Source organism: Xiphophorus couchianus, chromosome 18 (assembly GCF_001444195.1).
Source record: "Xiphophorus couchianus chromosome 18, X_couchianus-1.0, whole genome shotgun sequence".
NCBI lineage: Eukaryota > Metazoa > Chordata > Actinopteri > Cyprinodontiformes > Poeciliidae > Xiphophorus > Xiphophorus couchianus.
Genome location: NC_040245.1, coordinates 1633327 through 1649930, shown reverse-complemented (window position 1 = coordinate 1649930; position 16604 = coordinate 1633327). Strand labels below are relative to the sequence as shown.

General features: G+C 41.1%; 2 protein-coding genes across 2 annotated transcripts; both read left to right on the top strand.

Moving 5' to 3' along the window:
* Positions 1-14: 14 nt before the first annotated feature.
* On the top strand, positions 15-6157 carry clrn1 (clarin 1). Its single transcript, XM_028045351.1, has 3 exons — positions 15-492; positions 3096-3275; positions 5739-6157. Exons 1-3 carry the CDS (start codon positions 240-242, stop codon positions 6002-6004), a joined length of 699 nt encoding a protein of 232 aa, XP_027901152.1. The 5' UTR covers positions 15-239; the 3' UTR covers positions 6005-6157.
* Positions 6158-7831: 1674 nt separating this feature from the next.
* On the top strand, positions 7832-16509 carry mindy4b (MINDY family member 4B). Its single transcript, XM_028045374.1, is given in 11 exon segments — positions 7832-8240; positions 10630-10773; positions 11597-11716; positions 11939-12036; positions 13077-13242; positions 13312-13377; positions 13513-13583; positions 13690-13762; positions 14862-15038; positions 16026-16220; positions 16223-16509. Coding segments are annotated over 11 exon segments (1386 nt in total). The 5' UTR covers positions 7832-8159; the 3' UTR covers positions 16418-16509.
* The last annotated feature ends 95 nt before the right edge of the window (positions 16510-16604 follow it).

The following is a 16604-nucleotide window of genomic DNA, read 5'->3' as shown; positions in this document are numbered from 1 at the left end:
CCTTTACGGGACAGTTCTGACCCCTCCGCCCCTCCGGGAGGTAATTGGACCCTCTGTTGCCATGGTGACGGCAGAGAGGAGGTGTCATCCGATCTGGTCCCGTTGAAGTTTTGATGGACTGCCGGTTCTGTCGGGATAGTCCTGGCTGCTGTTAGTCTCTGCGGTTCAGTTCGGGTTGATGGAGTCCCCCCCGCCCTGATCTGGACTCCTCCTCTTCCTCCTCTTCCTCCTCCATCACCATGCCGAACCGACAGAAGCAGGTTCTATTCTGCTCCGCCGGCCTCCTGAGCCTCTGCTGCGCCCTGTCGGCTGCCGTCGTCACCGGGCTGCCCTACTGGCTCCGCGGGGTCGTACTCTGTCGAACCGGAGCCGAGCTCGTCAACGCCACCGGAGCCGAACTGGACCAGTTTCTGGGGGAGCTGAGCTACGGGCTGTTCCACGGGGAGAGGGTGAAGCAGTGCGGCCTGGGGGGCAGACCATCCCGGTTCTCATGTGAGTCCTACCGGGGGTCCACGGGTCGGAACCGGGGGATCCGTTTAGATAGTGTTCCTTGAAGAACCTGACACTTGGATCCCAGGTTTTATTAAAATAAGCACCAATGTTGATTCTAACATGAAAACTAAGGAGTTCCGTTTGTAAAGTTACAGTCAGAAATAAACAGCAATAATCTGGATTATTTATAAAAGCAAAATGGTTCATTTCTCTAAGTCGCATTTTTTTCCATTATTCATTTTTAAATGTCACACAGTTTCAGACTAAAAATCCAATTACCAATATTCAGTTCCAAACTATACATTTTATTTCCAACTAAATATTTAGACTCATTTTAAAATTAGTCTGAACTAAATATTTAGTTCTAAACTAAGTATTTAGTTAACAGGCTAATTATTTAGCTTAAATTTAAATATTTAGTTTCAAATTAAATATTTGGTTAAGTTACACTGAACTTGTATTTAACTTAAAGCTAAATATTTAGCTTTAGTAAACCAACTAAATATTTAGCTTCAACAGAAGTATTTAATTACAATATTACTAAATCCAAATTCACTTGCTAAATAAAATAGAAAATGTTTAAATTGAAGCTAAATATGTAATTAGTTAACTCAATATTTAAGTTGCAATGTGTATGTTTAGTTAAAACTAAATGTTTAGCTTGTTAGCTAAATATTCAGCTAGAAACTAAACATTTAGCTTCAATTTTAATATTTATTTCCAAACTTTCTAAATCCAAACTGGCTTCCTAACTAAATTTTTAGTTACCTAAATATTTAGCTTTATAATAAAAATAGTTTGAAGCTGTGGCATTTATAAAAAAAAAAGAACAACATGGTGGAAACATGAACATTTATTCTCTTATTAATAACTTGAATTATTGCTGTTCATTTCTGTGTAATTTTACAAAACATGAAATCATCCAGGAGGATCAACAGATTCCCTGGATTTTTTTTTTCATTCCAACTGAAGTTCAAAAACTGAACCGAAACACCCGAACTGCTCCTCCGGTTCCGACCACCAGGTGGCGCTGAGACGCAGAACAGAAACTGGATTTAACCAGCGAGATGTGAAGTTCCCATCAAAAAGTTATTTAAAATGTTTTTATTAAAATGTTATTAAATTCGGTCTTTCATGTGGTTCTGACCCAGATTAAAGTTTCACCCGGACTTTTGTGCTGAAACACTCTGGTTCCGATTGAGATATTTCCGCTCCTCTTGTTTGGTTCTGCAGAACCCACCAGCGCACGGACCAGAGTTCTGGTTCTGGTTCTGTTGCTCTGAGGCAGAAGACATTCACTTATTGTCTCTGAATTAAGCAGAACCTGAATCCGGACCGGTTCTGTGGAACATGATGTTGGTCTCGCCGCTCTCTCCTCCAGACTGGACCAGAACAGAGCGGTTACTGGTCCCAGTTAATGGAGCGGCCATCCGTCACTAACACGCTTTCCGGCTGAGTGGGCCGGATCAGAACCGCTCTGTGACAGTAATGAGGACAGTCACCGGTCCAGAAGGACGAACAGCGGGATCACGAGCTCACGCGACTGTGACGTCATCACCGGAGCTTTCTCAAAACAATTATTTATTTACAATCAGGGCTGCAGCTAATGGTTTTTTATTAATTAATCGACTAATCACATTCTCTAGACTTCATTTAACTATTTAAGCCTGTTTTAAGATGCTAAAAACAAATCATTAAAAATTAATTTTTTAAAATAAGAAACATTTTATCATTTATATGCAGCAAAAAAAAACAAAATCTAACATCACCATGTGAAAAGTTAACCTCCTTCTGTTAGATTGAACATTAATTCAGTGTTTGGTTGATCTGTTGATTATTTATGGATTAACTGATTAATAACTGGATGCAAAAGGTGCTTAATATAATATTTAATTTACAGAATTTGAAGCTAAAACTGCCACATAGATTTAAAGACAGGAATTTTTTTTATTTTAAATGTTTATGTTTTTAAACAGTTTTGGTTTAATTACTGATCTGACTGTTGTTCTTTCAGCTAACGGCCTTTTTAGGGTCTCAGTTCTCCAGGTAACGATTAATCGACTATGAAATATGTTGATTATTTCAATAATAAATTAATCACGATTAACTGTCTCAGCATTATCTAAACTATTTACAGAATGAATCATTTTGGTCATTCTAACACAGAGGTCAGAATGAGTGATGCTGATATTTAGTTTTTAGACGGGAATTTAAAAAACTCAGCTGATTGTTCCAGTTCTGTGACTTTGTAACCAGAAAAATATAGAAAACAGAGAAAAATAAAGTTAAGCTGGAGAAAAGTGGAGGTTATGCATCACTGGAGAGCAGTAAGAGAAAGTAGTAAGGATGAGAATATCTGTACAGCTGGAAGGATAAAAACTTATGGCGTACCAGATTTGGCCCCCGAGCCTCCAGTTTGACACGTTGAACTAACATCTTCAATGACTGAAGAAACTTGAATGTTGTGACATTTAATTTGCTTTGGGATAAGTAAAGTATTTTTTTTAATCAAATCATTTAGTGCTACCTTGTTGGGATGTGAATAAATGTATTTTTAATAAAATAGAAACCAGTAACCTCCATGTCTTCTTCTTCTCCTCCAGTCTTCCCAGACCTGCTGGGTGGAATCCCAGCCGGCCTCCACGTCACCATCGTCTTCTTCTGCAGCGCTGTGGTCCTCTTCTCCTCCGTGGCCTCCGGCTTCTTCTTCTTCAACGCCTTCGGGCGGCCCTACGAGACGCTGCAAGGCCCCATGGGACTTTACCTGTGGACCTGCGTCTGCTGTGAGGCCGCACTCTCTGTGTCACCGACCAGTAGAAGAAGAACAGCAGCTTTGGTCCTCCGAGCAGCTGGACGGCTTAACCCGGGTTTATTTCTGGGTTCATTCCATTGAAATAATTAAATCAACAATAGTTATAACAGAAATCAATTTTTTTAAAACATATATTTGTATCAGACAATTTTCCTGAGGAAATATAATTATACATCGTGGAAAGAAGATTTCATTATTAAGTTGGTTTATACGAGGTTTTATAAACCAACTGGGTCGTATAGGAAAAAAGAAAAGAATACTAAATAGAAAAAATAAAAAAATTAATAAAAGAAATATTAAAAAAATTAAAAATGAACAGTATTTATATTGAGGCTTCTTATTTAATTATTAATATAATTCATAACTATATGTGAATTTTAAATGTACAGTTTAATGTCAATAAAATCTGTCTGTTTAATAACACTATAATAATAATAATATAATAATAATAATAGTAATAATGACAACAATAATACTAATAATAAGAAGACTAAAATTACTACTACTACTACTACTACTAATAATAATAATAATAATAATAATAATAAAGAATCGGCCTGCCTTGTTAAATCATAAATCTAGTGTGATTAAGCAGATTTTTTTGGAAAGCTTAGATCAAATGTATTAATCCCGGTCAGACATGTAGAACCAATAAATCCTTGAATTGATCCTCTGTCCTGCATTTATGGTCAAATTCGCCCCTAAACCTAATAACTGCTTCAACCATCAGCTGTTTGTAAAGACTAGCAATGAGTCTTTATTTTTAAATCATTGAGGAGTTTTGTTTTATTTTAGCCGCATTGGAGACTTTCCCCTGCTTAATGCTACACCAATGTCTGGACTTTGACTGAGCCACTTCTAAAAGTCCACTTTGTTTGTTTTTTAGGGATTTAGAGGTGATCTGTGCTTTGGATCATCGTCCTGCTGTAACTACAGCTCACTCCAGTTCAATGAAGTCTCCAAACCTTAGAAATGATTTTGTGACAGAAGGAGTTAATCATCTATTTATCATCTGTTCTTGAATTTCTTTAGTCAGGGCCTGTTGTCCTTTTTTTTTGCTTAATCAATGAACTAACAATGAAAGCATTTGTAAGGAGGTGAATACCGGAGGAGCAAACAGAACCAAACTGCCTCCACCAGATGCGAACACACTCTCTAATCAAGCCTTCAGTGATTAATTATGGATCAGTCGGTCTGAGAACGATAACAGCAGCAATTACAGAACCGGAGCTGCAAGCAGGAGACGGATCAGAACAAAGGAGGCAGGAAAAAGGGCTGGGGGCGGGGCTTAGAGGGGAGGATGTCCTCTGATTGGTCCAGACGTCTCTATAGTTCTGAGTAATTGCTTGGACTCGATTCAGATTTCTACCAGAAACCATCAGATATTAAAGCCTGGTGTTGATGAGGTTCTACATCGGTTGGACGCCGCTAACTAAAGCATTAAACCAACATGGAGTTTAGCTAAAGCTAACGCTAAAGTGCTAAATTCAACCATGTCGATACCGACCATGCGTCAACAACACAACATGGGGTACCACATCATATTGATCAATATGATGTTGTAGGCGCCGCTATGGCCACAGCGGCTATGGAAGCCATAGAGGAAGCTGTGGCTTCCTACGCCACAGCGGACAGAGGAAGTGAGGGTCAGGAGTATTGAACAGAGCGACTGCGATTGTTTTTCCAAGTTATTTTTCCCAGTTCAGCCATGGATTCTACTGGTTCAGTTTAAGCTAGCTTGTTTTTGGACATAGCGCACCAAGTTGGGGTTCATATAAAGTTGCCAGTTTACAAACCGACCCATGATTTCTCTCTCTGCATCTTTCTAACCACACAAAAACCTCACGGCCAACCTCCTCCAGAAACAAACGGCAACAAAATGTCGATGCTGATATTGACCCGTTGCTTGTCAGGTCCCGCTCTTCTACCATGATGGACGTCAAAACAATCAATGACTGGCATTAATTCCTGTAAAGCCAGTCAAACACAGACACTTCACTGTGCTTTTATTTAGTTGATTTAATGTAAAAATGGTCATCAGCTGCATAAACAAACAAGGATGCAAAAAATCTTGGCATTTTATTGTAATTTTTTGACGAGGAAAGAAGATGGCGATGATCGATAGCAACCATCAAAAATCACTTTTTACAAAGTAAAAAGATAAACGTTCAAATTCTTCATAAATCAGGTTAGATGACGGTGATTAGAGTTTAACTGAAGCAACGTTAGTAACATGTTTGCTTTTTTACAATGTTGAAATAATATGATATCAGTAACCAAATATTAGCATCAGATACTGATATTGGCCCAAAGTTTCATATCAGTGCATCTCCAGTCAGAGACATCAAATTGATTTTGACTTCTCCAGCTCCTGCCCCATAACGGTTCTGGTTCTGGTTCTGGTTCTGAACAGCTGCCTGTGTTGGTCCTGCAGGTGCGACCAGCTGCCTGGTTCTGATCCTGTTTGCCTCTGAGGTGAAGATCCGCCGCCTCTCTGAGCTCATCTCCAACTTCAGGGAGGAGAACTTTGTTTTCCAGACGCACTCGGAGCGCTACGACCGCTGCTTCTGGATCTTCTTCCTCATCCTCATCCTCCACGGACTCAACCTGGTTCTGATCCGGCTCACGGGGATCGAGTTCCCGTTCCAGGGGAAGAAAGATGTGGAGCTGAGCGGCGGCGCGGCCGACCTCATGTACTGATGGACTCACTGTTGACCAGTCGAATCAGTTGGATAATCATTGATTATTGATCAGAACCTGAATGATTGGATCAAAACTTGATGATCCGACTGATTCTTTATAAATTCTGTTTGTAACTTTTTTCTAGAGGAAAATAAACTTGTTCTGACTAAATCTGTTGTTTCTCTCTGGATTTATTGACTCTGCACTGCAAAAACACCAAATCTTACCAAATCTTTTTGTTTAGTTTGTACTGTAAATATCTGAGTTAACACGAACTAAGAGAAAACTAACTTAGACGTAACATTTCATCAAGACATAAGAGATTTTTTTGAGTCAATAATTTCTTAATATTGATGTTTAAAAAAGATGATTCTACTGGCAGATTATTTCACTCATAACGTCGACATTGTTCCCATTTTTAATGAAATAAACTGCTGGTGGAACTGGAATTTTGTTGCTAGGTAACGAGCTGGGCGTGACTGGGGTTGCTAGGTAACCGTATGATGCCCTTTGATTGTGGAAAAAAGTGCAATAATCTAGCACTAAGTAATAATTGACTTAAAATAAATTAATATTTCTTAATGAAAAGTTACTTGTAATTTATTTCAAATGTACTGAAATAAATTTCACTACAAACGAGATAAAAAAAGAAATTCTTGGTAATATTTTGAGTTTTTGCAGTGTAGATTATTGATTGAAGCATTTGGATCCAAGTTCACATCCCAGTAGAACCTCAGAACTTCCTGCTCTCAATAAAACCAAAGTCTCTGTTGATCAACTGACCAGCAGGGATCAGGTATTGATCCATGACAGGCTGCTCTACCGGGCCGAACCATTCTGCTGTCTGTGGGAGTTGGACCGGAGCGGACTCTGAAGGATCCTGCTGGTTCTTTTCTTTGACCTGTCTGTCCCCCGCAGTGACACCAAACCTGAGCGTCCGTCTCCAGACGAAGACGCGTTGACAGAAAAGAGAGAATCGAACAATCGGGTCTGGCGGGCCCGGATCCTCCCGGTTCTGCAGGGGGTTGGTGTCCAGTTCTTTAATTGTGTCTTCCTCAGCGGGACGGCCAATTAAAGGCCAGGATTTCATCCGTGTGACAGCAGACCGAGACGCAGATGGACCCCCTGTGATCCAAGAATCAGGAAGATGAACGTTCTGCAGAATCTGGATGGATTCAAACCCAACTGGTGCAGAACCAGTCAGAGTCGGTCCAGCCAGTCTCTGCTGTCCTGGTGCTGCTGATCAGCAGGACATCCTGATTATGAATAGATAGATTTTCCTGCTTCTTAAAGAAAATAAGTGAAGAAAGAAACCGAGGAAGCAGCAGAGCTCAAACTCTCCAGGTGTTCATTCGACTGCAGGTAAGATCCTGATCTATCGATCTTTGATTGGTTGATTAGGTTATTAAAATCATTTTGCTCCAACTGAAGAAGGTTTGAGTATGAGACGTGATGTTTGCAAAGTTATACAGTTAAAAAATACAAGCAATAATTTGGGTTATTTAGCCATAACTAAAATTAGAGATTCATTTTTCAAATGTTTTTAGCATGTTAGTTATTTATTGTTAACTAACAATGTTAGTTATTTATTGTTAACTAACAATGTTAGTTATTTATTGTTAACTAACAATGTTAGTTATTTATTTATACATGTCACAGTTTCAAGCTAAATAATTAGCCTGGAGCTAAACATTTATCAATTTAAAACATTTTTAGTTTGCAAACGATTCAGTTAGAAAAACATTTTATTAGCAAATTAAATATTTAGCTTGCTAACTAAATATTTCGCTCAAACTAGTTAGTTTGTGAAAAATGTTGAAATTGAACATCTATAAACTGAACTAACTACATTTTTAGTTTGGGGATAAATATTAATTTTACAAACTCAATATGTAATCTGTAAATCAAATATTTCATTTAGCTACATTCTTATTTAGTAAACTATATATTTAGCTTGCCAACTAAGTATTTGTCTTGCAAGCTAAATGTTTAGCTCACAAACTAAATATTTAGTTTAAATATTTAGCCAAACATTTAGTAATATTGATGGGTAGAAATCCTCTGTGTCTACAGATGGAGGCAGAGCTTCAGAACATCCTGGTCCAGGTCTCTGACCTGCAGCGGCGAAGGAACGTTTTCACTCTGCAGTAACTAAAAACATCTGACTAATTAAATGACTAACTGTTCGTTTCTTCACCGTCTGACCAGGAATCCGTTTGTTTCTTCCATCAGGCTGCAGTCCGACCACAGCGTGGTGAGAGTCTGGGAACAGATTCATTTCAGATCATTAACTGTTCAGTCATCTCCACACACCAGAGCAACAGAACCTCAGATCCTGTCTCAGGTTTTATTTCACCTCTTATGGCTGCTGATACGCAGCTGAGAAGAGACAACTAAGCAACCAACAACTAAAACTGACTGGAAGTTTACACATTCAAAGATTAACAGCAATAATTAAAATATTTAGTCTGTCATAAGAGGGAAAAATGAGGGTTTGTTTTTCAAAAGTCATAATTTTACATTCATAAAATTCAGTTTGAAACTCAATATTTAATTAACATGGAGTTAAACTAAGTTTGAAGCTAAATATTTTGCCTCAAACTAAATATCTAGCTTGTTAATTAAATATGTAGCTTAAAGGTAAATATTCCACTTGCTAATGACTTAGCTTTCCAACAAATATTTAGTTTGGAGCTAAATATTTAGACCCAAACTAAATATTTAGCTTGAAAAGAAATGCTAAATCTTTTGCTAGCAAGCTGAATAGTTGGAAGGATAAATATGTAGTTTCCGATTTATGTAGTTAGTTTGGAGCTAAACATTTAGCTAGCAAACAAAGTACTTAGCCTCAAACTAAATATTTAGCTTTTAGCTTACTTATTCTTTAGTTTGGGACTAAATATTTAGTTTTCAACTTAAATATTTATTTTAGATGTTTATACATTAATGAGTAACATGATTATCTGATATGACAGGCTAAATAATCCAAATTAATTCACTGTTATAATAGTTAAATTTTGACTCTCTAACGCTCCCCTTCAGGATCCTCCATGATAAAACAGTTTTATAAACACCGGACCTGTTACAGGTTCTGCATAAGACAGTTCAGTCTGGGTTCTAATTATATTGTTGAGCCGGGTCTAGGATTGGGTCACTCTGCCCTCTGCTGATGTAGGTCATGCACTGCAGCCGGCTCCATTTTCACCTGCCAGCTGATCATGTGTCACTCAGAGAAGATTCGGTTTCACTGCTGCACCAACCTGCTGCTGTTAGCCCCAGGTGTGCAGCAGAACCGCAGTCCATTCTGGATCGGTCGGATTCAGGAACCAGAACCATGGGGTCCAAGCAGAGCTGATGTTTGAGGTTCTGGCTCTACTGCTGACTCTGGTTCTGACAGAGGTATTTTGTGGTGATGACGGACTCTGGGTTGGACTACATCGAGCTGCTGCAACACGAAGTCAACAAGAACCCAGATGTGAGTCCGTTACAGAGGCCGACAGGTTTCCATGATCCTTCAGACTGAAACATTTTGAAACCTCGTTTTTCTTCCTCTCTTCTGTTTTAAGGAATTTATATCCTGCAGAACAAGGAAAGGATTTGTTTCAGTTTCTTTCCTGACTCATTTAAAAGCTTCCTGTTAAGGAAAACGTGAATATTGTTTTGTCCACATCTTAATAAAACGTCTGAGACTAAATTTTCCAACAGGCTCCACTGGGTTCAGTGGAGCCGTAATTTCTTCTTCCTCAGCCGTGACTCTGGAATGTGGTTTTCCTCTTTCGGGGTGAGAATTCCCTGGATGTCCCAGGAAAAGATATGTTCTTGAAGACATCAGGTGAAATCTGAAATCTCCACTGGTCTTGATGGATGATTCTTTTCTATGGTGCAGAATTAGTGCCAAAATTAGGACTATTGTGCTTCCAGCAGTGGCTACTTCTTTAGCACTGGAGGCTATATCCACTCTGAAACTATCGATTGATTTAGGATAATGAAAGACTGGCACTGGTAACTGAGTACTTATAGTTTTAGCTTTGGAAAGGCTAGTGACTAGCATGCTAAGGCTGATCCCCCAATAGGCTGACTACTTCTAGACTAACAGCAGAATATTTAAAACTTAGTTATAAAGTGGGAGTCCTTCCCAATGGGCTCCATTCCAGACAGATCCGACCCTTAAGGAGTTGAAATCTTCATGTAACCTCTTGTGATTCTATCAGCTGTCAATAAATGACGGTTCCTGGTGCAGATCACTGCTTTAATCTGCAACTTCCTCCAGATTCCTGGGAGGATTTGTCCTGATTTTCTCCTGTGCAGGACAAATATGAAAAACTTGCCATTTTCAAATCTCATGGACATCTTTGGTCCTCAGATACTTTTCTGTTTGCTCTTTCAGGATCTATACTGTTGTGTGTTTTTACCTTTAAATGCAGGAATGGATGGAAGCAATGGATGAGGTTCAAAAATGTAGCTGATGACATGAAACAGAAAATATTTTGGCTGCAGAATTCATTATAAAATATGAAGCTACTTTTTTGCCACTTTACCAGAGAAGTTGTATTCTGCCTGAATGTTTTGGAAGGTACTAATCAGTTTTGTGTTACCAGGATGGTGTTTACTGTGGAGATGTTCATGTTCCTCTCTGTCCTCAGAGGTTGTTGGATGTGGCGAAGGATGAGGACCAGGAAGAGGCCCCTCCACACTGCAGGACCCTGCTGGCTCCCTGCTCCATCCCCCGGAGCCTGGTGATCTCCCCTGGCCTTGGAGGAACACCGGTCACCCCCGAGCTGACCGAGGTGAGCCTGGGAAGAAGCATTGCCGATAGTTTGTAGCCTATGTTTAACAGAGAAAAAAACATACAGAGAGATCTCAGATGATCTCCGACTTCCACTGGACTTTCTGTTGCATCATGCCAGTTGTTCTGTCTTTTGGATTCTCTTCCATGTTTCCGTCATCTTGCTGTCTGATTGGCTACAGACTGCATTCTCATTCGTCCTAAGGGAACGCCACACCCGCTGCAATATCAGGCCAAGACAATCCAATGAGTTGAATATCCCAAATTTAAGATCGGAGCGGTCCAGATCATTCTGAACAATTAGCATAAAAATCATGCGAACTATAACCATAGTAGTACCAACACTATAAAACACACAAATACATGGTTACATTGATCATCTGCTATGGTTTTACTGACTTTCTGCAAGTTGTTCCAATCATTGAGTGCAGCAAAAATGAAACAATGATTGACCTAATGCTGGACAAACTCTTGGAACCATTGTTGTGATGAATTTATCAGAACGTCAAATGTAAGTCTTGTTGTAAGTATTGATGAGTGAGCGGAAGTATGGAGGGATTTTGCCAGTCATAGTTTTATGGATGATTTTGTACTAATTTATTTATGTGTGAGTGGAGCAATGGCCAGTATAGAAAATAGTATAGATGACAATGGCAAGTATTAAAAAGGGGCAGCTGTAACAAAACGAATCGCAGTAATCAGTAACACATGGCTGTACTTAAATCCTTTGGAGCTACTTGGTTTTAACTTTTAACTGTCTCCTGCATGAGGGATCACTTGGTGAGTGGCAGCAGGGCTGATCAGGTTCCTCTGTTTTCCCTCAGAGCCTGAGGAGGATCCTCTTTGGGGGAACGTTTCACGTCTTCAACTACGAGTGGAGGAAGTCATTCTTCCAGTTCAGAGAACCGGACTCTGAGCTGTCGTACATCCTGGAGGCTGACAGAGTGAGGAACCCATGTAGACCAAAGCAGCTTCTGTTGCTCACAGCTGAAGTTTAGTTGGTTGAATCTGAACTTTTACCAAAACCAACTAATTGCTGTTGACCCAGAAATTAGTTGGATCCAGACAAAAACTCAAACTAAAACTGAGTTCTGTTGAGTTTTGGTCAGTTGGACATGTACAGACACCTTGCTGAGTTGTCTCACCTGCACAGGTGTGTGTTTCAGGGCGGAGCTCGCGCTATTCAGATGGTCATTCAGGCCCGAATCATCAAGTTCCTGCTGTTCAGCCAACCAGGCAGCACAGACAGACGGACGCTGCACAGGTGAGGATCTTGTTTGGTGCAATGACACCTTCACCTGTAAACACAAGATCACATGACAAGGTCATGACACCTGAACCATGATTGGCAGCAGAGAGGTGTCAGATTCATTTTCAATAAGAACTCTAGTATCCTAAGACAGAAAATAACTTGGTACCTAGACTCACCAGTCGATGAGCAGAAAGTTATTACTCAAAATCATCTGCAGAGTTAGCAAAACTCAACAAATCACTTCCTGAATCATACAAACTGTACATACAGGAAAATGTGTAGTTACAGATTTAACCCTTTTGAGGGTGGTATAATATGCAGGTTATGGCATCGACTCATGTTGGGTGGCAACATGGTGGAAGTTAGCACTTTAGTATTAGCTTCCAATAAACATCAAGTTGATGTTGCACTTGAGCATCAGCAGAACTAATATTTATGATTAGTGCTTTAGGGTTACCTTAGCTAACTTTTCAGTTAGCAGTGCCCACTGCTGGTACCACAGCGTCAGGCTGCATTCACACCAGCCACATTTAGTCCACTTTAACCGAACTCTAGTCCGTTTATCTTGAAAGTCTGATTTGTCTGGGAGATGTGAATTTATAATCGAACTCTGGTCCTCCTAAAAACCTCAATCTTGGTTTGATTAAAGAAAGCTCTTGTGCTGTTCCAGTGCATATATGAATACTAAGCGGACCAGAGACCACTCCAAAAGCAGGAAGTGGACTACAGAACTGAGTCTATTGGTCTATCAGGTGTGAAAACACCTTCAAAGTTTTCTCGGTTACCTTCAGGGTTTCATGCAGAGTGGGAATCAAGCAACCATGTTCCTCAAAGGACCATCCCAGAGTTGTCTCTACCAGGGATAAACCTGCCTCTGGTATAAGTTGGGGAACCACTTCCATTGTGATAAATTCTCCTGGTTTTCTATCAGAAGCCTTGGGGCCTGGTGCTTATCTCCCTCCAGAGGCAGGGGATTACATGGACATGTCAGTAGCAAAATGAGCCAATCATGAATGGCCTTAATCTGCTGGACAGTAATGTCTCTCCACCAGCCTCAGTCAGCTGCAACAGAGGGACCAGGACAAGGCGCTGGCAGCTGCGCTGTCCGACAGCCTCTGGTTGGCCGGCCAGGAGGAGCGGGCCACTGTTACCCTGGTAACCGAGGACTACTGCATCACTCCTCACCTGGACTACAAGCTGGATGACTTCACGGAGAAGGTCAGTTCTGCCTCTGCATTCCTCTGTCTGCAGCACCATCCTCCATTTTAACCCCATGATGTCTTCCAGCTGCAGCTGTTCACTTTTGACAGGAAGGACGACGTCTGGAAGTTCATCCTGGACCACATTCAGTGTGTGAGTTGGCCCAGAGATCCGCTCTGATGTGTGAACCTGGATTCTTACAGAATCTAAACCTGGAAGGTTTTTTTGGTTGAACTGAGATGAACATCAAGGTTTGGGGAAGTCTATGTTTTAAATCTGTGTTTGCAGTTTAAAGCAGAGGGGAGTCATGGAGTCATCCTGTTCCTGTACAGCCTCATCTGCTCCCGGACAGTCGACAGGTAACGCTCCCAAACCTCCATGTTGTCCAAACAGACACCATACACCAGCAGGGGGCAGTAAGGCCTCTGGTTTGACTCCAGAACCTTTCTTCTTCCTTCCATCCAGGCTCAGAGAGGATATGAACTCCAACACCTCCCATCTGCTGCACCTCAGCCTGGGAAACTTTGTGTGTCGACAGGTAAGATTCTCACCTGCGCTGGTGGAGTCCTGACAGGCTGCTTTCACACACCAGATCTTGATGCAATCTTTTTCCTAAAATCTGACTTTTTCTGCATGGTCGTTCATTCTACTAATTAAATGCGACGCAATCAGACTTCTGTGTGAACGGTTTCCGACCGCAAAGCGACCCGCATGCGCAGAAGAAGAATACAGACGCCACGCAGCAGCGCTCTGTTGACGCCAGTAAAGATGGCCGCCGCCGTCTATGGATGGGTTTTAAAGTTCATCAGCAATGGGAGCCAAAACAAGGAAACTGATCAACAGAAAGCCGTGCTAACAGAAACGGCCGTTAGTGGAGCATTGACTGCAGCTTGTGGAGAGAAATCTGTTTGCATATGGAGTCAGAGCGAAGAGTGGTAGGGTTGGGAAATTACGTCTTCACTGGCTGTTTCATTACAAATGTGTGCAAAATGTTGTTAATATTTCGCTAATCTAAAAAAAAACACAATTGCTGTGTGTCTGTTAAATAAGAAACAAAATGAAAATCACAAGTTTGTTCACACAGCAAGTCATTAAAAAGCCTGCAGCACTGCCGCCATCATCCTCCTACTGCTTCCTGTTGTTTTCTTCTTCTTGGTTTGCACCAATGGAAACATCCGGTTTTTGATCATATGAAGCAAAAAAAGTGTTTTCACTGAAGTTTTGGCAAATCAGTTTTGATAAGGCCAAGAAAGCCCCACCTCGCCCTAGCGCCAAAAACACTTTGAGCAATAAGTTGTTTTTTTAAATTTGTGTTTCCATTAAGCAGATTTATTTTCAGAATATTAATTTGTGCAATTCTGTTGTCAATAGAAATGCAGCTAGTGATTTAGACTGCTTTCATAATTTTATAATGATCATTTTCAGCCATTGTTCTCGTGCAGATTTACCACGTCTGGCTTCTTAGGTGATCCCCATGAACTTGACTTGTGGATTATTGCAACAAAACTCGTGTTGTTCTGGTCGGTTCCTGCTAACTCCCAGTTTTGTTGGATCTTCTTCTTGTCAGATGAAGATCCTGAACAGCAGATGAGTCTCAGGCTGCTTCATTTCTGTTGATGATGTCTGTATCTCTGCAGGCTTTACTGAACCTGCTGCTGACGGGCCGAGCCAGTCCTCACGTCTTCAACGGGACGCTGCCGTTTGGGGAGGACGGCCAGCCTCTGGAGCGCCCCCTGCAGGGAGTCCTGTCCCGCAGTGATGTGGGTTACCTGCACTGGAGCCGGGAACAGATGGAGCGAGGCGGGCTGCCTCAGGTAACCAGTTCTCTACTCAACTGTTATGGAAACAACAAACCAAGTTTCACCTACAAGCATCCTCCCAACCTGTAGAGGCAGTATAACGTTATTCTGAGGTGTTTTCAGGTCTGTTTGACACCACAACAGCCAATGCTAAGTTAGCAACTCCAGTCCTTGCGTCCTAGTTTAAGGCCAAGAAACATTTGGGTCAACGTGGCTTTGCAGACAGCTAGCAATTCCTTATGAAAGCGTCTCCGACTGTCCGACTAATCTGACAGGAATGTCATGAGCAAGACAGGAAGTGAGACACAGAGGCTAAATAAAACACATCTGCTTTAAGGGAAACTACAAACTAAAACCTTTCACTCATAAAAAAGCAGAGTTAGGTTATCCTAGCGCTACCCTGCGTTCAGGTCCGTGTCTGAAGGACAGCAGAACCCGAACCTGCAGCTGTAGATCCTCATTTCATCTTGTCCCATTGTGTCAGTATTTGAACCAGAATCAGCTTTTACTGTCATCATACAGAAGCAACAACAAAAATACAAACAATATAAGACGTTGGTAGACGGGTGCCTCATAATGCAGCCATCATGGGAGGCGCTACCCTTTCATGATGGGCAGCGTCATCATATCACCTTTCAAGAGATATGAGAAAAAAAATTATATCTCTTGAAAAGTCTAAATTCTGTTTCAAAAGTTGTAAAATTACTAGACAAAAACTCAGAAATTTGAGATTATTCTGAGAAATGTTAATAAAACAAAAAATATTCAATTTTTGGAAATTTCTAGTTTTCAAAAGCCAAAGATTTTTAACTTTGGAAACTCAGAAAAAGACTAATTTTAGGTTTTTTTTCTTTTGGCTGAAATGTTCTCATTTGTTTCTGACGGCTCTAATACGGCGTCGTATCAAATATTCGCTTGTTGGTTTTCAGGTGAAAAACTGATTCATATTTGAGTCTGAATTCTTTCGGATGTTCCCCGTTTAGTTTCTCGCTGTTCCTGCAGGTGGGCAGCATGCTGAAGACCCCCCGGTTCCCGGTCTGGGTCTGCTGCATCAACAGCAGCTACTCGGTTCTGTTCAGCCTGAACCGGTCCCTGCTGTCCGACTGGAGGATGGAGCACCAGTTCCAGCTCTTCTACTGCAACGGCCAGAACTCCCAGAGATCCACGGCCCGCCTCACCGTGGGTGAGCGCCGCCGCCGCCGTCCCTCAGCTCCTGTAAGCCGCTTCGGGTCCATAAAGGTTCTGGTTCTCCTGCAGATACTCACTCCCACCACTGGGAGGCGCCGCCAGCAGAGGCAGACCCAGAGAAACGGTTCCCGTCACTGGAGATGACCATCAGGACGAAGTGGGACGGCGCCGCCATCGACTGGAATGGAACCGACCCGTTCTACTGAGCGCTATGGCTCCCCCTGCTGGTGGAGACATGGATGTAAAATCTGTACGAATTGTTTTAAACAAAAATCAATAAAAACTTGTTTAAAATTAATATTTTGATGCTTTAATCTGAGCCAACAAAGACAAATTCTCCTTTGTGTTCTGAACAAAAACAGTTGAAATCTCCAAATCTGCTTCTAATCATCT